Here is a 23,286-nt window from a genome sequence, read left to right as displayed (position 1 = left end):
CTAGGGTCTGCGTCGGGGTGTCGGCGCCAGCTGAAAGGGCGCACCCCTCGTACCCTTGTTTGTTATCTGATCCCAAAGGTCAGCCATAATCGACATTGGAATAAATAATTACGGAGCTGCCGAGAACCCTCTCCCAAGGGTATTAGGCAATAATACAGTCGTCAGCGCCAAACCTATTCTCGAAATTGATACGTCGACTCCAAATCTCCACGTTGGAGTCGTAAGATGAAAGGCCTAATGCCTGCCAAAAACGCTCGTCGTGATTCTGCCTTGCATGCCGCCAAGAACATCCTTCGATACTAAAAATGGATCGAGTTGCGAACGATGATCCTTGTTCCATCCTTAGTAATCCGCGTATTACTCATCTAATGGTGCGTTTACGCGTTTATTAGGGCATTGGAGGCAGACGACGAGCTGCCCTTCAGTGGTTCAATGCCTTAAGTAGATACCGACGAAAGGTTTCCTTTATGCAAAAACTCATATGCTTTCATATATAAAGTGATTATATCGCCAGCCAGTAAATCGATTTACGGGGTGTTACCACGAACCGATCGATTGCTTTAAACGAGAACGACACATTGCTAGTTCAACCGTCCTGGGGAGGTTGAAATTGGAAGTTGGACACCTCACTCAATTTGCAGTGATTACCTGGGTGACTGCTAATATGTCTGGTTCGACTTGCATCCTGGAAGTATATACGACTAATGCTACCCTTTTAACAAGAACTGAAATACTCCAACTATACATTTGGGCACGCGTGGCGTGGTGTGGCGATGCGTGTGGTTGATTGATATAATACAGGCCCCAAAGTACGGCGCACCTTGACACAGCACCGAGAAACGAATTAAACGTCCGACGTTGCTTAAACTACCTGGGTTTTCGCTTGCCTTGATTCCTCTCGCGCTCTTGGACGAGGTACTTGTTGGGATTCCTCTTGCGCCGAGTCTTGTAACCCCCTTTGGCCTATATACAGGTTAGAAATACGAATAAGAATAAGATCGGTGCTGTGATAAGATAATATACGTACCGGTACGCCCCAAGGACTGACTGGGTGCACATTACCCTTTGACTTGCCTCTACCACCACCATGGGGGTGATCCGCTGTAGTGCGGTTAGTATACAGAACCCAAGCACAGTTATATTGAAAAAAGTGTCAATCAAACATAATGGACGTACCTGCATTCATTGCAACACCCCTGACCGTAGGTCTTATGCCCAGCCATCGTGAGCGCCCAGCTTTTCCAAGCTGCTTAAAGTGGGATTGTGGATTGCTGGTTACACCAACTGTACAACAGGCGTCCGGGCTGATCTTCCTCATCTCACCACTCTGTAGCCGTACAACAACCTCTTTAATCTTCTTTCCTGCCTCCTCTTTACTAATGACTGTAGCATATGTGCCTGCGCTCCGACAGAAGACCCCTCCTCCACTAGACTTGGAGCCGACGTTGAATACCTGGGTACCAAGCGGAACCATATGTATTGGCAAACAATTGCCTCGAAAGGCTGTCTTCGCAGCAAGCATACCGGGATCTATGGCTCCTCCCATGCTAGCCAAGAGTTCTTTCGGAATGCCGGATCTGAAGCTTTCAATCTTGTCACCAGCCCTCATACCATCAGCGGCAATAATATAACTCTTTTCCTCAGTCTTGGAGTTGGTAACAAGAGCCAGATGGGCGCTTCGGTTGGGATCGTATTCAATCCTTTCCACCACATGCTGGCCAGGTGCGAACCGTTTATAATCCACAATTCTTATCCTCCGTTTATGTCCTCCTCCACGATGTCTCACGGTGACTTGGCCAGTATTGTTCCTGCCACCTTTACCTTGTCCGGTTTTTGGAATTGTGAGTATAATATGTGGTCGGCCTTTCCAAAGGTGATCATTGATGGGTCGCTTTAGATGGCGCAAACCTGGCGTTCGTGGCTTGTAGGTTCGGAGTTGAAGAACTTCGTCCTTTCGAGGACCCTGGGGCTGGGGATATGCACTGTCTGAAGTTGCAACGGTTGGAACAATTAGCGGCGGAGAACGAGTTTCAGCGGCAGTGGCATAGCTCCGGAAGGCGGAAAGGAGACATTTGCACGAGTGAGAGGATGGGCGAAAATGTATTCGAGGCTGCAGCATAATTAAAGCACCAGCGGCGATAATCAGAAAGCCATTAACGCCGAATGGTAGTTATAGCAGGGGCTGCAAAGCCGTGATGCTGAATGGGATGCGAAGGGCCGTAGTTAGTGAAGACGTCCAAAAATTCATCGTCGCGCCCAATACGGTTTAGCCTATCTTGAATGGCAGGTATGGAAACCGCGACCTGGCAACGAAGTCTCTGCGCATTTATCACACTCACCTTTGCTCAACCCGATAAAATCGCGACTCCATCTACAAAACAATCCTTTGCATACTTTCCACGAGCTTTTCGCGCCTCTTCTTTCGTGTTGGATATTGCTCTTCCTTGGCGCGCTGCTCATTGGCTGTCCGGGGCAACCCTGTGAAGTCACTCACGTTGCCCGCGCGTTGTTGGCGCCAGACGTGACTAAGCATCGAGAAACCCGACCCAAAACAAACCCGCTGTTGCTTTGAACCTGTACTATCCATACCACCTCGTTGCGACACCTCGACACTTCCCACGCCCTTCTCTGCTCATTGGAGCTGGACTAATTCCTCGTCCGTTCATTGATCAAGAGCTTCGCGTACTATTAGGGCTTGTCAATTCTCTCGCACGTCGAATATCACCATCGCTGTATCCATAGCGTGTCCTAGTACCTTGATACTCCAGAGTATCTTCAAGCAGTTTCCCGAGCAGGCTCTCGTATATTTCACAGAGCATCTGGTACTATCGCTGCGTTAGTTCACCGTGTCTTCTCTTCTAACTTGATCTTTTACGTTCTTGGAAATGCTAATATCATCTTCAATAGCGCATCATAACAACTCGCACAATACTCCTACACACCCTTCGGTAGTTGTATCATATTGCCGGGATCTCTTCCTTTTTACTCACAATGCCTCCTGCTGTAAGTTCTGCGTGCAATGCCTTCCCGTCCCGAGTTCATGTGTTTTGGACTGCTATTCAAAGCATCCAATATTGCGTTTACTAACATTTTATTAGGCGCGGTCTCTCCGACAGCGAGCCATGTGTTTTGGACTGCTATTCAAAGCATCCAATATTGCGTTTACTAACATTTTATTAGGCGCGGTCTCTCCGACAGCGAGCAGTCACGAACGAAAATGATGAGAATGCTGCTACGACACGTCTAACTCGCGCCAAAACAGCTGCCCTCACCAGCTCTCAAGACAGATCTAGCGCGGAAGTCTCAAAGAAAGCTTTACAATCAAAGAAGTCGGTAGCCGGTTTAACAGCAAATGTGGGACAGACAAGGAAGCGCGCTGCTCTTGGTGATGTTAGCAACGTCACCAAGAACGACGTTGGTGTTGTTGGCGCCAAGGATGGGAAGGAAGCAAAGAAACCATTGGCCAACAAGACTGGACTCGTCTCCAAAGCAGCTCACCCGACAAAAGTACAAAAAGTTTCAAGAACCAATTCGACGCGTTCGATTCTCGCACCGAAAGAGAAAAACATTCCGCCGTCGGACTTGAAGCGACCCGCGAGTGGGTCAGGCATCTCAGGCAATGTTACGAAGAAACGGAACACGTCTGCTTCTAGCACAAAAACCCTTAAGGAGGAAGATTCCGAGGCAACGGAGAACATAGCACCTACACAGAAGACAATGAAGACAAGCGTTACAGTAGAGGCCGATAGATCTATCGAAGTCGCAAAGACAGTACCGGCGAAACATGAACGATCCAAGTCCCAGGTTGTTGAAGTCTTTGAGCAGGTAGAGGAAGAAGATGCGAGGGAATTGGTTCCGGATCTGGACAAGGAGGACATTGATGATCCACTGATGGTTTCTGAATACGTTTGCGAGATTTTCGACTATTTGAGAGAACTGGAAATTGCGACAATGGCAAACCCGGACTACATGGAAAACCAAAGCGAACTTGAATGGAAGATGCGAGGTATCCTTGTGGACTGGCTGCTGGAAGTTCATACTCGATTCCGTCTTCTTCCAGAGACCTTATTCCTGGCTGTTAACATAATCGACCGTTTCCTCTCCTGCAAAATCGTTCAGCTGGATCGGTTACAACTTGTTGGTGTCACCGCCATGTTCATCGCGTCAAAGTATGAAGAAGTACTTTCTCCTCACGTCCAGAACTTTCGTCATGTCGCAGATGATGGCTTCACGGAGGAAGAGATTCTCAGTGCCGAGCGATTCGTCCTTGCCGCCCTTAATTACGACTTGAGTTATCCAAATCCCATGAACTTCCTGCGTAGGATATCGAAAGCCGACAACTACGACATTCAGACGCGTACGCTTGGAAAGTACCTTTTAGAGATCAGCTGTTTAGATCATCGCTTCATTGCTCATCCGCCAAGCCAGGTCGCTGCAGCAGCCATGTACCTGGCGCGTTTGGTTCTCGAGAGGGGCATTTGGGTAAGTAACATGCCATCCATCATCTACGATTGTATTAACTTGGTCTAGGATGCTACCCTCGCTCACTATGCAGGTTATACGGAAGAGGAGATTCAGCCAGTTCTTCAGCTTATGATCGACTACCTCTCTGGTCCAGTTATCCATGAAGCTTTCTTCAAAAAATACGCTAGCAAGAAATTTCTTAAAGGTAGAATCATGTCGACATTCTTTCACGTGTATTTCATTAACGATACCTCTAGCTTCTATTCTTCTCCGTCGGTGGGCCAAGGAATATATGGCTCAATACGGCAACGAGTTAGAGTCCAATACTTTGAAGTCGCGTGCTGTTGGAGAGAATGCGAAGATCGCAAGGTTACAATGATGTTGCTTCCGCAATCTATGCAGCTGATGTTTTCCACGCGCCATGCGCTCTAATGACCGCATCCGTCCCGCCCGCAACCATCACGATGCTCGATGACGACTAGCACCCGTATTAGCTTTCCTCACTGTCCACTGATCACTCTGCATTGTGCATTATTGCTCTATAACTGGCGTTATACACGGGACGGCTTTTGAATTTTGTTTCTCTTCGAACTTGCTAGACGGCGTCTAATACGGACGAGTGGCTAGTTCATCTCAGTCGGCCTTGGATAACCTTGAAATAGCAAAACAACAGTGAGTCTGTTGACTGGGTGATGCGCGCATAGGTTTTGTATCAGTAGTAGTGGCAGGCGAACCCTGGTAGATGGATTGACGGCCTCTTGCGACGTCTATTGTATTTGCTGGACTCAATTCCGCGTCCTGTCTTCTCTGCTCACTTGCCTCTCGCTACTTGGAGCTTTTGCTGTGTTTCCTATACGTGTGACTTTCGACGTTATTGATTTTGCTTTTGCTCTTACTGATTTTGTGCTTTTTGGACTGGGACATGAGCTTCCTATTGGGCGCAACTTTGATGTGGCGGGTCTTGATGATTTCTAGCGAGTGAGGTTCTCTGTTCCACCTGTGTTGGGATTGGATGGAATGTCAATATATGGGCAATTAAAAGGTATCTTCTATCGTAGTCAAGATCATGCATGGCTGGTAGAAAGAGATAGCATACGAGCGTCGCGAAGTTTACAATAATATCGGTAAAAATCGCCAAGCGACCACAAAACGCATCGCACTCCTCTAATCACCCACTAATATTGCAAATGTATATATATAATAGGCTCTAAAATTGTAGCTTTATATAAAGGCTTTTTAACTATAGTATCTAAGGGTATACGTTGACGTAAAAAGGTGGCAGAGTAGTAATATATTTACTTCAGCGAGCTCAGACGTGATTTTTTAGCTAGCGTCGGAATAACCTACGCCGTCTTCCGAATTGCAAAATCACGTCTGAGAGGGTTTGGCGAGATTTGTTAAAATCCTAAGCAAAATCCGTAAAACGGAGATTACGGATATCTAATTCATTTATTCACATAACGCGTTATTATTACTAAAAGTTTATACATTATTTTTAAGACTTAGGGCTTCTAAATGGTATGACTTTTATAATACGGCTATTGCTTAGTCCTAACATTAATTTCGTTAAAGTTAAAAAATGCGTTATTAAAAGCCTAAGCACGTATTATATCTTATTAAATAGTCTACTGATATTAATAAAACTATATAGATATGTAGATATCTACTACTTAAAGCTATTGCAACACCTAGTAGGTGCTATAGTTGGGTCCTTCCTTGAAAATATCCTCCCTTGGCCCGGAGTGCCTCCACGACTACTAGGGGTAAGCTTTGGGCAGAGCCTCGTGCAGAGCCTCGTGTAAAGCCTTAGTAGAGCTTCGTGCGGATCCTGGTAGAGCTTTGTGCAGAGCTTTATGCAGAGCTTCGTGCAGAGCTTCGTGCAGAGCTTCGTGCAGAGCCTTGTGTAGAGCTTTAGTAGAGCTTTAGTAGAGCTTCGTGCGGAACTTAATGCAGAGCTTCGTGCAGAGCTCCATGCAGAGCTTCGTGCAGAGCTTCGAGCTTCGAGCAGAGCTTCGAGCAGAGCTTCGAGCAGAGCTTCGTGCGGAGCTTCGTGCAAAGCTTTTGCAGAGCTTTGGTAGAGCTCCGTGCAGAGCTCCGTGCAGGTCTCCCCCTGAGCTTCGTTCTGCAGAGCTCTCGCAAAGCTCCACAGCTCTACGCAGAGGGCTGGCGGCGTGGGCGTGAGCGTAAGCGTTCAGCGTTGGTGTTTACCGAGCGGCTCGGCGGTGCAGAGGTAGAATTGGGGCCTCTACGACGACGAATTCCTCTTAACGTCGCGCGCGTATAAGGAGCTAAAGATCTCATAACTTATAGAGTAGGCTTTTCTCTATAATTTGGTGTAATTTTTATGTCGATAGGTATTGTGGGAGGGTAGATCAATTTCGTTAAAGTTAATGAGGTCTTCTCATATAAACGGTGTTTAGGTTTTCCTAAGAAAACGATTACCGTCCTAAATCAGCTTAGCGGACGGTGCGGATATTCCTATATCCGCAATCGATTTCTTGGTCTGAGCTTCTGAGGTAAGTAATATATCCTTCGGTTGCGCAGCGGCGTAAAAGCCGATAACAGCCGCATTTCTTGGCACTTCAACTTTTCTATAAATATTACGCATACACTTACCCTTAAGGCCTTAAATGCTATGATTAATAGCTAAAATGCTTGCTTATATATAGAAGTAGTATTCTAGAGCTTATTATTAAATATATCTACCGTGTACGTGGTACTGTGCGTAGTGGGGTGCAGTGCAATGCATTGGCACCCTTTTTGGGGTCGTGTTTTGAAACGCCTTTTAATACAAACGCGGAGTTTCTGTGTGTCGCTCTCAGATTTTTACCGATATTTCTGTAGGTTTGGCGCGGCGTTCCAACACCAGTAAAGCAGTCGGGCTGGATGAAAAATCATGGTTTCCTAGGATTAAACAACGTTGTATCAATTCAAAACCCGTACATTAGTTTTCACTTCTGCCTCTTATTAATGAAATGAATGAATTAGACCAAGACCACTATCCACAGTCCTGCCCTTTCTGTTCCATTGCGTCCGCGTATCCCCCGAACACGTCGCGTTCTCTGCTTGACTGTGTTCCAAAAGACGAGGACGCGGACCCCGAACGCATTCAGCCCAATGCTTTCGTAGTCCTCTCAACGCCTGATGTAGTGGCTTTCTTGGATATTTTGCCGATGACGAGCGGTCATTTACTCGTTGCTACGAGAGCGCATCGGAAGCTCATCGGAGATGTAGAGGGGGCAGAGGCAAGAGAGATTGGTTAGTAAAAAGTTCACAGTTAAATTTCTTCAAAATTTCTTTTTTCTATTTTTAATTATTAGATACTAGTGGTTGGATAATTTCGTAGTTCGCTGGTTTAAGACGCTTTTCCGTGGTATCCCTATAGCAATTGCGATAATGCATCTCCGACTGTTTTCTGACACGTATCTGATGGCAGGATTCTGGCTCCCTCTGCTCGCGAGAACTGTAGCGAAGGTGACAGGAGTGGTAGATTATAACATCGTGCAGAACAATGGTAAGTCTACATGCAAACTTTTGCTCTTCGATCAAGAACATTCTCGCTTTCCTCTCGTTGCACGCTTTATATATTGCATCATCGGCGACACATCTAGCACTCTCTCAGCTTAGGACTGTGTTTCCAGGTGTGCGAGCCGCACAAGTAGTGCCTCATGTTCATTTTCATATTATCCCGCGACCAGAGACGATGCCTGAGGTAAAGAACAAGAATTGGACGATGTTTGGACGAGGACAACGAGATGGCCTAGATGAAGAAGAAGCGGTAAAATTGGCAGAAGATATGAGGAGAGTGCTTAGAGATGAAGTGGGGAAACTAGTTGATGGAGATTCGAAGGGAAGGTTATAGGGTAAATAGAAGGCCGCATCACCGGAGCAGCGTCGTCTAAACGCCTCCCAAAGTTTCTATCTAATGCTCACTTACGAAATTAAATCCTACGCTAGACGTGGAATTGCGAGAAAGACCGGCTTGTGTTTCAAAACTAGTGAAACTCGAGCATTATTCCTAAATTGTAATTATGAGACATTACAAGGGAAGCGCTCGTAACTTTAGTTTTGTTAATGCGGTAGATATCTCCAACAGATATAATGAGTATCTGCACAAATAAATATACACATTCGTCTAATTTACATTTACTGTTGTCCCTTCTCTATCTTTTCCTCCTTTTGCTCATCCTCTAACATGCCTTTCCGCCCTTCCATTGTGAAGTATAAGCTTCTCCCAGCACTCTCTAGCGTGTTTGTAATACCAGCTCCCACATTTTGCAGCATCGCCACCAGTTGCGCCCTTAGTCCGTCAATACCACCTGGGATGCTTCCCACCCACCTCGTGCCTTCCTGATCGAAGACTTTTCCTTCTACTCGCGCTCCTAGCAGCATTAACTTCTGCAAACCAGCTTGAACAGAAGGCTCATGGTAGCTGGGTTGCGCCTTGCGCTTAGGGGCTGGGAAGTCGGAGCTGGGGGAAAGAATCGACAGTGCGACTTTTAGGTGCTGAGGGGAGACGGCCGGGAATGCCACTGCGGCCAAAGGCCCGGAGAGAAGAGGGTCAAGCTCAAGTTTCAATTTCTTATCTGCTGCTGCTTGATGTGCTCTTCTCGATAAACCGTGCATAAATCTAGTGCCGTCGGGTGTGGGTAGCGTATTCGGGATTCGCGCAGAAGAAGCAGTAGCTGGGTCTGAAGGGTGCTGAGTCGTGGGGTCCGGTTGTGACTCGGGATGATAAAACTCCACAACCCTAAGTGCGGACGCGAATATACCAGTCTGGATGATCTGGATCTTGATAGCATCGGCATAGAGATCTTGGCAACCAGCTGCGGTGCGCTCTGCATCGACACTACGAAGGGCGTATGCGAGCTCTCGCCGTATGCCCATCCATTCTAGCGCACGTAGGTTGTTATGCTGGAAGAGGAGTATGAGGGGTGAGGACTTTAACAGGGATTGGTACTGGCGGTGGAGTTGGGATTTGCGGATTTCTGGGGGTTTGTGTGACGGCGGCTGGTTGAGCGGGAAGCGAGCGATTGGTGGTATGGAGTGTATTGTTTGGTCAATTGGAGGCGCAGGTGTGGTCGCAGTTGTTAGAGATGCATAGGTGCATTGTTGGGAAGGGAGCTGGTGGTGATATATGCGGACTCGGAGGTTCCTGGGCTGGAGTCGTAATCGTGGAGGCATCGGGGGCGGGAAGGGACCGAAAACTGTTTGGGAGGGGAAGTTAGCGTATGCTAAATAATAACATCACAACGTCCTTACATTGATATCAATACTCGCCGCTCTCCGTCCTGGCGTAGGTCCAAAAAAACATTGAATTGTTCAAATGAGGCTAGTCTCGGGTAATTTTCGGTCAACCCCGGTCTTCCGAGGCATCATTCTTCAATGAATCGACGAGCTATGTCTGGGTATTACTATTTCTTGATTAGTGGGATACCATTTTTCTGTACAGTTCATTTATGCCTTTATAACCTTTAACCTTTCAAATGGCTGTTCAGCCTGTTTATGAACTATTACGCAAATCTTTTCTCCGTAACAAAAACCCCGTGAACAGATTAAGCTCCTTAAATTTACAGAGCTTCAGGGCCCTTCATGTAAGCACATTGGCTAAGATTTTTGTGTGCTTTTTGGTACCTCTTTCCTCAATTGACAGCTTTTATTCAGGTTGATGGCAGAAATCGCCTGTCAACATTTTGGGTCCCAACTGGAGGGATTGCGCCTCAAACAGCAGAAGATGGTCGGCTGATGCACATCTTCGTCTATTAGCATCATGGCTAAAGCATTTCAGATGGTTCCCATTCTTCATTGATACGTGGCGGTTTCCTTCGTCAGGTGCAGTTTCTCGCTGAACTAGGCTGAGAACTTTCCTGACGTGGTAAAGGCTTATTCTGGTGTTTTTCATCTGCTTCCGCTCGGCCTTCGTGTTCAAGAAAAGCTTGAACGTTTGATAGACAAGCATATGCGAAGTATTGGTAAGGTATTGGGAGCTCAGTAACCTGATCTCAACTAATATGGCATAGGAGCCTCAAAATTATCACTATCTTCGATTACGTCGGAAGAGCTATGGCGGCAAAGCGGCAGATTTGGAGCCAATTCAGAAGTATCACTCTCTAGCAACAACGCTGTTTCTATATGCTGATACTTCGTCCTAGCTTCTCCGGCTAAGGGATCGAAAAGAATCAGGCTTCCTCCTTTCTCCTACTCATGAGGAGGAGATCACTGCATTGGCATCGGGCATTGTTAAATCTTATAAAGATCTGCCACTGCGAGTATATCAGATATGTAGGTAACCTCTTTATTGCTCATGTTTACTCTAACCATTCTTCAGCTCGAAAATACCGGGATGAACGCCGCCCCAGACAAGGCCTTCTCCGAGCTAAAGAGTTCCTCATGAAAGACCTCTACACTTTTGATTATACGATAAATATGGCTCTGGAGACTTATCAAACCGTGAGAAATGCTTATGCTGCGTTCTTCGATGAGCTTAAAATACCATATCTTGTTGCAAATGCCGATTCGGGAACTATGGGAGGTAACCTTAGCCATGAGTACCATTTCGTCTCTCAAAGAGGCGAGGACCATGTGTGTTCATGCGCCAAGTGCAACTACGTTGCCAATGAGGAATTAGCGGAGAAGGCGGCTCATACCCCATCCAAACTCATGGATACACTTGAGGGTGTCCGGATGTGGACTGGTATTAGCAAGGACCGAAATACGTTAGTCCATGTCTATGTACCCCAAGTCAAAGTTGAAACACGAGACGAAACAATCGACGAATCAGCAATCGGCCATATTAACATCCACGCTTTGAAATCCGTTTATCCGGACCTTGATACTAGCATAGAGAAAAACCCACTGCATCTATTGAAGACAAATTCCAGTAATGGCACTTTTCAAATCGTCCGCATATTTGATTACCGCGTATCGCCTAATTTAGAGGAAACACACAGACGAGATGTCGCAAACCGCGGTGAAATAAACGATATTACAACGCACCCCACCACTGGCAAGCCCCTCGACCTCACACGCATACGAACTGGCGACCCATGCCCTATTTGCGAGAATGGCACACTCACTGTTCAGCGCGCTGTAGAAGTTGGACATACATTCCATCTCGGGGCACGATATAGCGAACCAATGAATGCCACTGTCGCTCTTCCTACTCAGAACGCTTCTGGTTCCATGGCTCTGTCTGGACAAGTCGCTATGCAAATGGGCTGCCACGGCATCGGTGTCTCGCGACTCATCGGTGCTATTGCCTCCCTTCTTTCTGATAATCGTGGCCTCAACTGGCCACGCGTGGTCTCCCCCTTCGAGTGCGTTATCATTCCTAGTCGTGGCACCGAAGAAGACGCAGTAGGGGTCTATGATACATTGCAGGGTGTTTCTCGGACCGACGTGGACATCGATGCTATTTTAGACGACCGCCCAATCAAGGATCTTGGATGGAAGCTACACGATGCGGATTTGATTGGATACCCGGTGATCCTTATACTAGGGAGGGCATGGAAGAAAGACAGGAGAGTGGAAGTGCAGTGTCGGAGGCTGCACGTGAAAGAGGATGTTAAGATCGATAAACTGAGGGAAGTTGTAATGAGTATTTTAGAGAAACTATGAGGTAGGAACTCTGATATAACCGTAAGATTATGGAATTGAAAGCGATCACTTCAAAATGTCTTTGGTTGTTTATGTATTGATAGAGAAGAGGATTTATTAGAAAAAAATTAAGAGTTTGCTGCGCGGTTGCTTTACATCAGGCAAGTCTATGCGATAGATGAAGTACCCCGGAAGAAAGATGCCTGCCCAATTCGGGTATCTTGAGAAAATAGCAGTTGTATACCAAAGCTAGCGTTAAAAAATCGCAGCTCTCTTTTAAAGGGCCGAATATCCAAAGAACACGGCGCCCGACCGTGCTCGTGAAACCCCACGCCCTTAACACCGTCTTATATCCGTGAACCGTCATATATGCATATTCCGTGCCATCCCATCCCAACGTCCGCATGTTTCAATTCACCGATCATCTTTCTCCCCTCTTCTCCCTCTTTGCCTTGTCGACTTCTTTCCTGGCGCAGCACCGTCATCCTCTTCTTCATCCCGCCCTTTCACTAAATCTTCGTCAAGCCCCCACTCGTCTCGATCGTACCAGTCCTCTCCATCACTCATCTCGCCCACGTGTGCCTCAGCCTTCGCCCACTTAAAGACATCCTGTCGCATACGCTCACCTTGCAGCATACCCATATAGAGGTCAACCGACGCGCGGGCAATCTCCTCTTGTTTTTGTACCCAAGCGAGGAGGAGCATGCGCGTATCTTCGGCTTCGGCAGGCGGAAGTCCGAAATCCCGGTCTGGTAGGAAATCGGTTGGAAATTTGAACATTGGGTGGACTGGGTTGTGAGTCTGCGAGGGCGAGGGCGAGGCAGGAGGAGAGGGTGTCTTGGAGATAGCTTGCGCGCGAGCGCGTGTTGTCATGCGGTGTGTGGTTTGCTGCGAGGCGGTCTCAGAATTGTCTTCGGCAGGTGGTGAAGGAAGATTGCTTTCGGTTTCATGTGGAAGGTCTGTCGTTGCGTCCACTAAGGGTCCTTCAGCGGAATTGTGGAAGTCGCCGTTTATTGTATTTTGTGATTGTTGCGCTTCTCTGCTGTCTTGGGGATTGCTATTGGTGGGCACTGCTTCTGTTTCCCGAATTGTTCCATTTCCCAGTGTTGGAGCCAAGTGGCTTTGCGCGAGTGCTTCGGCCATTTCTGCGTCCCTTCCCATTGTTATTTCTAGCCTTTGACGGGTTTCTATGTGAGAACTCTGCCCGTTGGCCACATCCGCCATCCGAATGTCGAGCACAGGAATTAGTCTTGGGGCAGAAGTTGGAGGTGGGGTACTAAGACCTGCCGGGTCCGTCAGGACCTGTGTATTCGAACCATTCCCCCACGCAATTTGTAGCTGATCGGCTGAATCAATTTGTGAGACGAAGGACGGCGCGGACGCTACTCCATTCGGCTGGCGACTCCCCAGAATAAACCTGTCTAGGCTGGTCTCCATCAAACCACATGGGACCCAAGTATCATCACCTTGAAGTTTCGTCAATAAATTTTTAGCCCTCCATAATGCTGCTTGTTCTTTTCGTGAAATGGCTCCAGCATCCGCAGTCAATTGCGTAAGGTGTTTCGATGTGTAAGGAATAGACATGGAAGGATGGTTAGGTAAATCGGCGGCTGAAGTTAGTGGTGCGAGAAGACCTGGTAAATTAATGAGTAAAAATAATTATTAGCACTAGAGGAATGAAGTGCACGCACTTTCCAATTGAATCTCCGAATAGGGATTCTCTTCGATGGTCGTGAGATCATCTTCGTCCTCATATTCGTCGCCATATTCGACTATGTCACCGTCCGGATCAAATCGTGGGGGATTACGCTGGATAATATATCTGTGATAACCCGCGTGCTCGATCCTCTGCCCGGAGTTAGCTGTGAGAAAGCATTACAAAGACATGGATGTGGGGTCGTCTTACTCTTTTATAGGCTGGTGGCTCCACCCCAAGATCCAATTTAGTCACTTGAGAGTACCTTGATTTCCGCTTTAAACTTTGTGTGCGATTGTTGAATGGCGTGTCGGATTCGCCCGAGTCGGATGCTGCTACACCATCAGCTAAGAGGTTCAGGACAAGGAAATGACGGAAGTCTAGACTTTCTTACAATCATCTTTGCGCAGTATCTTCCTTTTCATACTAAAGATGGTATCGATGATTTGCTGCTGCTGTCCGGCCATAGTGGAATGAGCTGCTCCACAGCTTCAGCGGTAGACTGTTGAGGTGATACTGTCCGGCCCGTACAATTCAGAACCTGACGTATTGGAGGAGAGGAAACAGTCCAAAGAGGTCGCAAGAGCAAATGACACCAGAATATGGGAGTCTAGTCAGTGGTATTGTGTGCGTACTGGAGGAGGAGTGAATTGTTCTAGTGTAAGGCATTCTGGCTGTGGAGTCGGGCTTGGCGCAAGGCTGAAAGGACTCTGACGCGCCGCAGTCTGCAGATGACCGACGGCCGACTCCAACACAGGCAGCTGTTCAGACCCCCGTCAACTTCTCGATCAGTACTAATACTGATGTACCGTGTTTGCCAGGGCATCCTCAAATTTCGCGGCTGACACTGAGCTTGATCGTTCCTATCGGCGAAAGGCGCATGTGATTTTAGCACCTTAATGGCTAGCGGTATCACAAGCAGGGCATAGAGATGGATGCTTATCCTCCCGAATATGTTGCCCACAACCTCCCTCTTGTCGTGGCCTCTGGTCTAGGATCTATCCCTGAGCTGGAATCAATACCGGCTGTTCATGACGTTCTTCCTGGGAGAGGTGCTACCACGATAAGCTCAGAGCTCCCCCAAATAACCGGGGAACGTGCAGATCAATTATTGGAAGAGTTCTTAAATGCTGATGGAAGAGATGCACCATGGAATGGAAGGCCAGGGAGCCGCAGAGGTGGCCTTATAGGGTTCAGGTTGAGGGCTGTCGGGAGGGTAGGTCAGGCACCTGCCCTGTTACGAGGTCTGCACCTGAGTACTCATAGATCGTTAGGACTTTATACTCCCCCCTCGAAAGGCCGATCCTCCTCAGGTGTCCGAGGGGATATCTCCTCCCAGCAGTCCCACAATTGCGCCCATACCTAACTGGATCCTACACTCCCCCATATCTCCCCTATCCCCTGGATCACCGATATTTCCGGACGGCGTCATGACGCCTTTGTGGGTTGCAAAGCACCAATACTATGTACCATCCGTCTTCATGTCCTTTTTTGGTTTCACATCAGATCCGAGCCGGAATAGTCTACATGACAATCAACTAAAGACTGAAATAAACAATATCAGAGGGCAGCTTCAGAAATCGGACTACAAGACGAGATATGTAGTTGTGTTGCTGAGTGATAAAACAATCCTTGAGGCTCCTGACATTGAGGAAAGGTTAGCTACCATTAGACGAGCAACAGGACTAGATCCAAAGAATTCACTCTTCTTTCTGCCGCCGAATACCTCACGGGTTGAGCTCTCTTCGTTTGTCCATTCCGTTATGTCTGCCTTGCAGCCTCTGTGTGTCGAGTACTACCGGGACCTAACAAAGCATGCGCGCCGGAAGAAAGGACGCGGACAAATACCTCCCCCTACAGCTCCGCCAACCAAGGGCACCTCTCAAACACTATCAAACCAAGGCTGGGGGGTTCGATATGACTTCAAGCTAGGAACGCTTGCAGAATTCCGCCAAGAAATGGATGCTGCGCAGAGGCACTATGGCTTTGCCCTAGATACTCTTTTCGGGCCTGATGGGGTTTTTGAAACCACTGCAAGCTGGTCTCCCAGATGGGATGAAACTCGACTACTGGCGGATACTATCGCTCTACGCTCCGTGCGTTGTCAACTTTGGAATAATCTACCGACCTCCGCAGTGCAGACATGGCTCCACTACAGAGCTAAGATGCGAGATCTTGTAGACCGACGAGGGAAAGGATCTGCAAATTATGGCTGGGAGGCCTGGGAGTCCAGATGGGCTAAGATTATGGCGCAACTTATCCAAAGGGCAGAATTGCCTATTTTTACCATCATAGACCCTATTAAGGGTGCCGATGCTCTGCTAGAGCGCGCGAACATGTTGTTCTCACCTGCAGAGAGAGCTTTCCCTGTTGGCGAGAGACTTTCGCCGTGGAATCTCTTGCATCACGCGGGATATTGGCTCAAGTTATCCGCTGGTCATGCAACGAGGCGACGAGTACTAGCAGAAGATATCCCAGAAGAAGATCGCACGCCTCCTGGATTTTCACCTGCAACACAAGTGGCTCATAGATATGGCACATACGATCATTATCTTGTTCCAGAACCACATGTTGAGCACCCTCTTTCGGGAAGTGAAGGCTTCGATCACTGCAGCGAGATTGTCGACACACTCAACCAGTCCGTAAGTGAATACTACGCTCGCGGACAACAGCGCATGGTAGATCAGCTGAGTCTGGATGCTGCGAAATCGCTTATTCATGCAAGAAGATATGGAGAGGCTTTGAGTTTCCTTAGACCCCTTTGGGAGGGAATGAGCTGGCGAAAAGAAAAATGGTGGGCGCTCGTCTCTGAGGTGACCTGGGCCCTTCATGAATGCGCCAACCGTGTGCAAGACCCTGAAACGGCTGTTGTGACCGAATGGGAACTCCTCTCAAAAGGCATGGAACCGCGCAACAAACATACCCGCTTATTCGACGAATCTGTATTACCACATGCTGACTGGCTGCAGTTCTAAAAACCAAACCTGGATATAGACATGATATTATGACATGTCTCGATTCTTTTCCTGTAGAGGGCTCCGGGAAACCGACCGTAGTAGTTAGTACCGAAGATGTCACCTCCTGCTGTAAGTTACTCCATCCTGAATCAAGATCTGTCTAATAGTACTGTAGTATTTGTCTCTTTTACCTTCTCAGACAGCGAAGGCCACGTCGGGGAGCCTCTTCCATCGCAAATCGCGGTGACATCGAGAGCACAACCCAAATCTGCCCCTGTTACATTGTCCAATATCCTCATTCAACTCAAAGGCTGTATCAGCGAGATTCAACTCTTCCATCATTTACCTGATATACAAACGGCCACAGCTTCAGGGGAAATGTCTGGAATTATCGAGCTGACTCTAGAAGAATCTACTCCAACCTCCCGCTCGGAGCAAAAGCCTCGCTGGGTTGGCTCCTCGGATTTAACGATATATCCTGGCCAGACCAAAGTCTTTTTATTCCCAGTATTTTTCCGTGAAGCAGGCGATGTAAATGCTGTTAGAAGCACGCTCGAGGTTGAGACTGAGCGCTTCGATCTAGTCTGTTCTTCCGCGATAACCGACAATGATGATATGCCTACGTGGTGGATAGGAGGACAGACGGGAACCAAAACTAAACGGTTAAATAGAGATTCTGGAACTACAATTAAGATTCTGCCCAAGCCTCCCAAGATGGAAATTCGTTTACCCAACCTGCTCGAACAATATTATACGGACGAGTCACTTGCTCTCGATATTGAGATCTACAACAAAGAAGAGGAAGATACGGAAGCCGTCCTTGAAGTTCGACTCCTCGGCCGATCGAAAGATACCCTAGATTTCTTATGGGCATCACATGGAGGTTCGCCTCAGGATGAGTCGGATACAACCCCTGAAGATAATGACGGGTTTCGGATTGGTCTCCCCGGACATATTGTTGGACAATTGGCACGAAATGCAAAACGGACGGAGACGATCAGGTTCAAAGCACCCTCCGAGCCTTCGGACTATGCGCTGGAGATAAAAGTTCTTTATCATGTTCTTAGCGATCGAGATATCCCTATCTCAAAAACGCTGATTGCCGACCTCATATTCGTTGGCCCGTTTGAAGCAAGCTACGACTTTACGGCTAGAGTCCACCCCGACCCGTGGCCGAGCTTTTTCGAGGTCCAAGATGGTGGATCGAATAATACTTCTTCAGTCACCGCCTATGGGATTGCACAAAAATGGCAGTTGAAGGCGAAGGTTGCCTCGTTCGCTGAAGAGGCTCTTATAATTCAAGATATGAGTCTTAATCTCCATGCCGTTCACGGTGGCGCCGTTTGTACGATATCCAAGGAATTTCCTTCAGCGGACACCGAGATTGCTCCTCAAGAACTTCAAGAACGTTCATTCTGTCTTGACATGCGCAAACCTAACCTCGAGGAACGCCGTTCATCCGCTCTCGACATAAGTCTAAGCATCACTTGGAGAAAACCTAGCCCCAACGACGAAGGCCGGGTTGCCACGTCCACGCTTGCAATACCTCGCCTCCATGTGCCTAGTAGCGAGCCTCGTGTCTTAGCCACGGCGTATCCATCAGCTTCAGTGACCTGCCTTATTCATCTCGATTACACGCTAGAGAATCCTACAATGCACTTCCTTACATTCGAGCTTAATATGGAAGCTAGTGAGGAGTTCGGCTTCAGCGGACCCAAACTTCGAGCTCTGCACTTGCTGCCGATGAGCAGACAGACTGTACGCTACAACATTCTACCTTTGGTAGGTGGAGCTTGGGTAACTCCACAGTTACGGGTAGTAGATCGATACTTCAATAAAACGCTGAAGGTGTTGGGAACGGAGGGGATGAGGGTGGATAAGAAGGGCGTAATGATTTGGGTTGGTATAGAAGAAAGGGATAGTGAGCGGTAAGAGGAGTACAGAAACGCAAGTCAATGCAAGTCTTTCCAGATGGTCTCTTTTTCACGGTTCCCCACGGAATGGCGTTTATCAGGGCCGGCGAGAATCGGGATCATGGAATGTCGTGGCGGAGTTTCACAGCCTGCAGCCTAACATTTTGGTATTTGCATAGAGACATGTGTTCACGAGACAGCTTTCGTAGAATGATTGTTGCATATGAGTGCAAATGTTGCATATTCGTCTGCTGCTGTTGGTCTAAAGGGGGCCAGCTCATACATAAAGTTTCCGTTGCTGTGCATATTGCTGGGGTTAAGGAACCTGCCGCAACTACCATTGATGACCTCACTCTCCAACATTTACGTTGGCTATCAGTAAACACCTCTGCTACATCCTTCTCAGACCGCACCATGCTAGGTCTCCAGAACGATCATTGCTCATAACAATTAATTTGCATGAAAGCAGTGCAATGTCAGATGGCGGCAAATCGCGCTCGTCGTCTTCATGTAAGCCTTGCTTCTCGGCTCTCCTCAGCTCTCTCACTCACAATGCCCCAAATCACTCTCTGGAACCTGTACTAACTGGACTAATAGTCCATTTCTTCGCCGGCCTAGGCTCCGGCATCCTATCCGCCGTCCTCCTCCAGCCCGCCGACCTCCTCAAAACCCGGGTGCAGCAATCCCACCACACAACCCTCCTCTCAACCATCCGCTCCATTGCCAGCGGACCACAACCGATCCGCCAGTTCTGGCGTGGCACCTTACCCTCCGCGCTCCGCACAGGCTGCGGTTCCGCAATCTACTTCTCGACCCTCAATGCGCTGCGACAGAAAGTTGCGCGAGCGAGCCTGCTCGCCGACTCGGCGGCCACCAGCAACAATGTAGACAGCCGTAGCGGCAAAAGCCGGGCGTCACACTCGTCGAACCTGCCCAAGCTCTCCAACACATCGAACCTACTAACGGGCGCCGCGGCGCGCACGTGGGCCGGCTTCCTCATGATGCCCATCACCGTCATCAAGGTGCGCTACGAGTCGTCGCTGTACGCTTACAAGTCGCTGTTCACGGCCTCACGCGCCATCTTCGCCACCGAGGGCCTGCGCGGCTTCGTCGCCGGCTTCGGCGCCACTGCCGTGCGCGACGCCCCCTATGCCGGCCTCTACGTCCTCTTCTACGAGCAGAGCAAGAAGCGCCTGTCTGCGCTCGCTGCCAAGGTGCATAAGACTGATTCTACGTCCTCCGGGGCAGCGGCTGGCGAGCTGAGCATGAAGGCGGCGGCGGGGATTAATTTTGCCAGTGGCGTTGCGGCTGCGGGGTTGGGCACCGCATTTACGAATCCGTTTGATGCCATAAAGACGCGTCTGCAACTTATGCCGCAAAAGTATGGGAATATGGTGCAGGCGGCGAAGCTGATGCTCAGGGAGGAGGGTGTGAGCTCATTGTTCGATGGGTTGGGGATTCGCATGGCAAGGAAAGCGATGAGTAGCGCGTTGGCGTGGACGGTGTACGAGGAGTTGATTCGGAGGGCAGAGGTTAGGTGGAAAGAGACTGCTGGCGAGGTGCTATGAGATAATAAAAGCAGCAACTTATGGTCTGGAAGTTTTGAAGTGAATAGCGCCAGTTGTTGGACTGGCTGTACTTTGGAAGATTGACGGCATGAAGATATCGCTGCTCAACAAACTAATGTAAATACATGAAATGGCTCATATGCACAAGACTTAATTGACGACTCGGCTCAGCATTACCTCTACAGATCTATCACATTAACTTCATGGGTGCAAGAAGGTAGTGATATGAGTATAATCGTGATTTAAGCAATACATAGCCACAATGAAACGTGCAGTCATCCGTCTCCAAACCCATTACCAAAGTGTCCAAAAGTCAAAACTGCGAACTATAATCAAAAACCCCCATGGGCACGGATTACCACCTCTCAGCGTCGCTGCAGAGAAGCTGTTTAATGTGCAGAAGAAATTTTCCCAAAAATTTGTTAGGTTGAGCTGGTATGATAACGATAGAACCCCAATGAATGACATACGCCCTAGTTCAGATGAATAATAACTGCCATCTTCTTCGCCTATCATAAGAGTCCCAAGTGTCATGAACATCGAAATTGTCATTGACATCGTAACCCAAAGTGTTATCACCGCCAGGAGCACGACATTGTAATTTTCGTAAGCCATAGACAATATATTTTCCACAAGACGCTCTCTTCAAAAGAACATTTCCTTAATTCCGACAACACGCTTAGGCGAGCTACGCCGGCGGCTTGGTGAAGCACTGGGCTTACGCTCACGTTTGCGTACCCAGGCGTACTCAGGCTTATTGTGAGTGTGACGTTCTTCAATAAGAAGGCGGTTCGTGCCACGAGAGCGGAGGCGACGAGTATGTTCAAAGAGGATATCGGTTTCTTTAGGATCCATCTCACGAAGGATGATGATATAATCTTGGTCATTCTGTTCACTCAAAGTTAGCCGAGGCTTTCAGAAAATAGCAGTTGCAAAGGGTCGCTGTGTAGGAGGTAAGGGAGGAAAGAATCAGTGACATACTCTATCATACTCCCATGGGATGTCATAGTACACCAGGGTGTCAATGGACAAGTGATCCTTATGGACTTTAACGTAGGTCGGCTGGTATCCTAATTGAAGAGGATTTACGGGCGTGAGACCTTGCTGGAGTTGGGGGGCCTTCTCTGGCTTGATCATGGCTTGGATTTGGTTCTCCTGGAAGCCGAATTGATGGAGGCGCTTTCGCATTTGCTCCTCAAGGTCTTCCTCTTGCTTCTTCTTCTTAGCCTTCTCTTCCTCTTCTTTGTCCTTCTGTTTGCGGAGAAACTCTTCCCATTCTCTCTTTTCCCTTTCCTTCTTCTTGTCCTCTTCCATCTTGAGCTGCATGATCAATATTTCCCTCTGCTCTTTGGCTTTATGCGCATCCTCAGACTTCTTTCTTTCATAATCGGCGATAGCTCTGTCTCGCGCCTCCTTCGCTTCCTTTTCTTCCTTTGCCTTCTTCGCGTTGTATTCGTCAACGGCCCTCTGGCGAGCTTCTTTCGCCTCTCTTTCCGCTTTCTCAAGCTTTAAGGTATTCTCGGCAATGATCCTCTTGCGCTCCTCCTCGGCTTCTTTTGCTTGCCGCTCCCTCTTCCTCTCTTCCTTCTCCTGCTTGAATTCCCACTCTTTCCTGAGACGTTCTTCCTCCGCCTTAAGACGTGCTGCTTCATCTTCGCGGTCTTTCTGGCCTTTTAGTAATTTCAGCTCCAATTTCCTCTCGTAATGTTCTTCCTCATGCTTNATACGTGCGGCTTCATCGTCCCGTTCTTTCTGGCTTTTCAGTAATTTCAACTCCATTTTCCTTTCATAAAGTTGTTCATCATGCTTAATACGTGCGGCTTCATCGTCCCGTTCTTTCTGGCTTTTCAGTAATCTCAACTCCATTTTCCTTTCATAAAGTTGTTCATCATGCTTAATACGTGCGGCTTCATCGTCCCGTTCTTTCTGGCTTTTTAGTAATTTCAACTCCAATTTCTTTTCATAAAGTTCTTCATCATGCTTAATACGCGCAGCTTCCTCCTCTCGTTCTCTTTGATCTTTCATGTACTTGAGCTCCAATTGTTTCGCGAATCGGTCTTCCTCGGCCTTAATGCGTGCCTCCTCGTCATCGCGTTCTCTTTGTGTCTTAAGGTATTTCAATTCCATCCTCTTCTTGAGAAGTTCTTCCTTCTTTTCCTGATTTAGGCGTTCCTCCGCCTCCCTGAGTCGCTCGTTAGCAACCTGAAGCTGCCACTGTTCATACCCTGGAGACGAGTCACGGTGGTGGTGTCCTCCTCGGGACTGCGAGCGAGATCGCCGTCCCCGTGCCACCTCCTGCTTGAGCTCTGACAATTGTTCTGCCACTGCCCATTGATCGTCAAACCGGCCGCGGGGGCTGGGCAGCGGGCTCGCTCCCCGGCTGCGTGCCTCTGAGCGCACGTGCGGGTCTGAACGCAAATGTGGGCTGGTATCATTATCGAGAGTATTATAGATGGTTACGTTGGGTGCAGGCGAGTGGCCCTGAGATCGCGTGCGGTGGAGAGAGGTCGTAAAGCCGCTTGTCTCGGGAGCGAGGAAGCGGTCACTTCGGCGTCCGTAATCGTCCATACGAGGGCGACGTGGTGGTAGAGGCGGGTTTGGTCGTACATGGCGGGCACCGCCCACAACCCTTTCGGTTGAAGAGTACCACTCGTCATCCTCGTCCCAATAGTCTGCCGGCGGCATAGTGGGCAATACGGCAGGGGAAAGAGGAGTGTAGCAGGCTACTCGGAGAGAGAGATCACAGAGAAGGAAGGATTTGGAGGAATAGGCTTGTCCGGTAGTTGACGGTTCAGTGCTAGCTGGATGGGAAGGTTCGCTGAAGGAGGAAAGTGGGGTGGAATCAGGACGGAAGGCTGAAGATCAGGATTCGCAAGAGAATAACGTAAGGTGAGCGTGATAAGCTGGGAAGAGAACAAGTGACTTGACCGAAAAGACAGCAGCTTTTTGGGGGCCAGGAGTGCGAGACTGACTTGACGGTCATCAGGCAACGCTGGGCCTCCGCCAGAACTTATGTGCGGCGTGCAGGTCACACTTACCTCTTCTGGCGTGAGGCAAGGCCCCATGCATGCATGTAGCCCTGATGCGCCCGC

At 48.5% G+C, this 23,286-nt stretch overlaps 9 protein-coding genes across 9 annotated transcripts; 5 read left to right on the top strand and 4 right to left on the bottom strand.

Annotated features, from left to right (window-relative positions):
* Nucleotides 1-629: 629 nt before the first annotated feature.
* On the bottom strand, nucleotides 630-2,218 carry K441DRAFT_655374 (mitochondrial 54S ribosomal protein uL2m). Its single transcript, XM_067647843.1, has 3 exons — nucleotides 1,177-2,218; nucleotides 1,028-1,101; nucleotides 630-963 (listed from the first exon to the last, which is right to left on the bottom strand). Exons 1-3 carry the CDS (start codon nucleotides 2,117-2,119, stop codon nucleotides 868-870), a joined length of 1,113 nt encoding a protein of 370 aa, XP_067507027.1. The 5' UTR covers nucleotides 2,120-2,218; the 3' UTR covers nucleotides 630-867.
* A 773-nt stretch (nucleotides 2,219-2,991) lies between these two features.
* On the top strand, nucleotides 2,992-4,843 carry K441DRAFT_685249 (G2/mitotic-specific cyclin-B; the record flags this gene model as incomplete). Its single annotated transcript, XM_067651859.1, has 4 exons — nucleotides 2,992-3,003; nucleotides 3,181-4,482; nucleotides 4,531-4,669; nucleotides 4,722-4,843. The coding sequence occupies 4 exons, from the start codon at nucleotides 2,992-2,994 to the stop codon at nucleotides 4,841-4,843; spliced, it is 1,575 nt and encodes a 524-aa protein (XP_067507026.1).
* A 2,499-nt stretch (nucleotides 4,844-7,342) lies between these two features.
* K441DRAFT_655371 (HIT-like protein) lies at nucleotides 7,343-8,446 on the top strand. The gene is made up of 3 exons (XM_067647842.1): nucleotides 7,343-7,722; nucleotides 7,901-7,978; nucleotides 8,106-8,446. The coding sequence occupies exons 1-3, from the start codon at nucleotides 7,440-7,442 to the stop codon at nucleotides 8,324-8,326; spliced, it is 582 nt and encodes a 193-aa protein (XP_067507025.1). The 5' UTR covers nucleotides 7,343-7,439; the 3' UTR covers nucleotides 8,327-8,446.
* Nucleotides 8,447-8,517: 71 nt separating this feature from the next.
* Nucleotides 8,518-9,689, bottom strand: K441DRAFT_655370 (mitochondrial 54S ribosomal protein uL10m). Its single transcript, XM_067647841.1, has one exon. It carries the CDS (start codon nucleotides 9,646-9,648, stop codon nucleotides 8,611-8,613), a length of 1,038 nt encoding a protein of 345 aa, XP_067507024.1. The 5' UTR covers nucleotides 9,649-9,689; the 3' UTR covers nucleotides 8,518-8,610.
* A 195-nt stretch (nucleotides 9,690-9,884) lies between these two features.
* On the top strand, nucleotides 9,885-12,210 carry K441DRAFT_605379 (prolyl-tRNA synthetase). The gene is made up of 7 exons (XM_067645368.1): nucleotides 9,885-10,058; nucleotides 10,129-10,201; nucleotides 10,253-10,296; nucleotides 10,346-10,436; nucleotides 10,485-10,564; nucleotides 10,617-10,746; nucleotides 10,793-12,210. Exons 1-7 carry the CDS (start codon nucleotides 9,951-9,953, stop codon nucleotides 12,079-12,081), a joined length of 1,815 nt encoding a protein of 604 aa, XP_067507023.1. The 5' UTR covers nucleotides 9,885-9,950; the 3' UTR covers nucleotides 12,082-12,210.
* Nucleotides 12,211-12,474: 264 nt separating this feature from the next.
* On the bottom strand, nucleotides 12,475-14,223 carry K441DRAFT_674947 (uncharacterized protein; the record flags this gene model as incomplete). Its single annotated transcript, XM_067650815.1, has 4 exons — nucleotides 12,475-13,694; nucleotides 13,752-13,908; nucleotides 13,967-14,088; nucleotides 14,151-14,223. The coding sequence occupies 4 exons, from the start codon at nucleotides 14,221-14,223 to the stop codon at nucleotides 12,475-12,477; spliced, it is 1,572 nt and encodes a 523-aa protein (XP_067507022.1).
* Nucleotides 14,224-14,640: 417 nt separating this feature from the next.
* K441DRAFT_655366 (uncharacterized protein) lies at nucleotides 14,641-18,899 on the top strand. The gene is made up of 4 exons (XM_067647840.1): nucleotides 14,641-14,972; nucleotides 15,031-16,654; nucleotides 16,726-16,842; nucleotides 16,889-18,899. Exons 1-4 carry the CDS (start codon nucleotides 14,688-14,690, stop codon nucleotides 18,643-18,645), a joined length of 3,783 nt encoding a protein of 1,260 aa, XP_067507021.1. The 5' UTR covers nucleotides 14,641-14,687; the 3' UTR covers nucleotides 18,646-18,899.
* Nucleotides 18,900-19,099: 200 nt separating this feature from the next.
* Nucleotides 19,100-20,194, top strand: K441DRAFT_605369 (mitochondrial carrier; the record flags this gene model as incomplete). Its single annotated transcript, XM_067645367.1, has 2 exons — nucleotides 19,100-19,136; nucleotides 19,224-20,194. The coding sequence occupies 2 exons, from the start codon at nucleotides 19,100-19,102 to the stop codon at nucleotides 20,192-20,194; spliced, it is 1,008 nt and encodes a 335-aa protein (XP_067507020.1).
* A 645-nt stretch (nucleotides 20,195-20,839) lies between these two features.
* On the bottom strand, nucleotides 20,840-22,879 carry K441DRAFT_546912 (uncharacterized protein; the record flags this gene model as incomplete). Its single annotated transcript, XM_067642889.1, has 3 exons — nucleotides 20,840-21,082; nucleotides 21,176-21,816; nucleotides 22,096-22,879. The coding sequence occupies 3 exons, from the start codon at nucleotides 22,877-22,879 to the stop codon at nucleotides 20,840-20,842; spliced, it is 1,668 nt and encodes a 555-aa protein (XP_067507019.1).
* Between the last annotated feature and the right edge of the window lie 407 nt (nucleotides 22,880-23,286).

This window comes from Cenococcum geophilum (assembly GCF_001692895.1).
Source record: "Cenococcum geophilum 1.58 unplaced genomic scaffold K441scaffold_9, whole genome shotgun sequence".
Taxonomy (NCBI): domain Eukaryota; kingdom Fungi; phylum Ascomycota; class Dothideomycetes; order Gloniales; family Gloniaceae; genus Cenococcum; species Cenococcum geophilum.
Note: the sequence above shows the minus strand (reverse complement) of the source record. Positions and strands in the feature narration are given on the sequence as shown.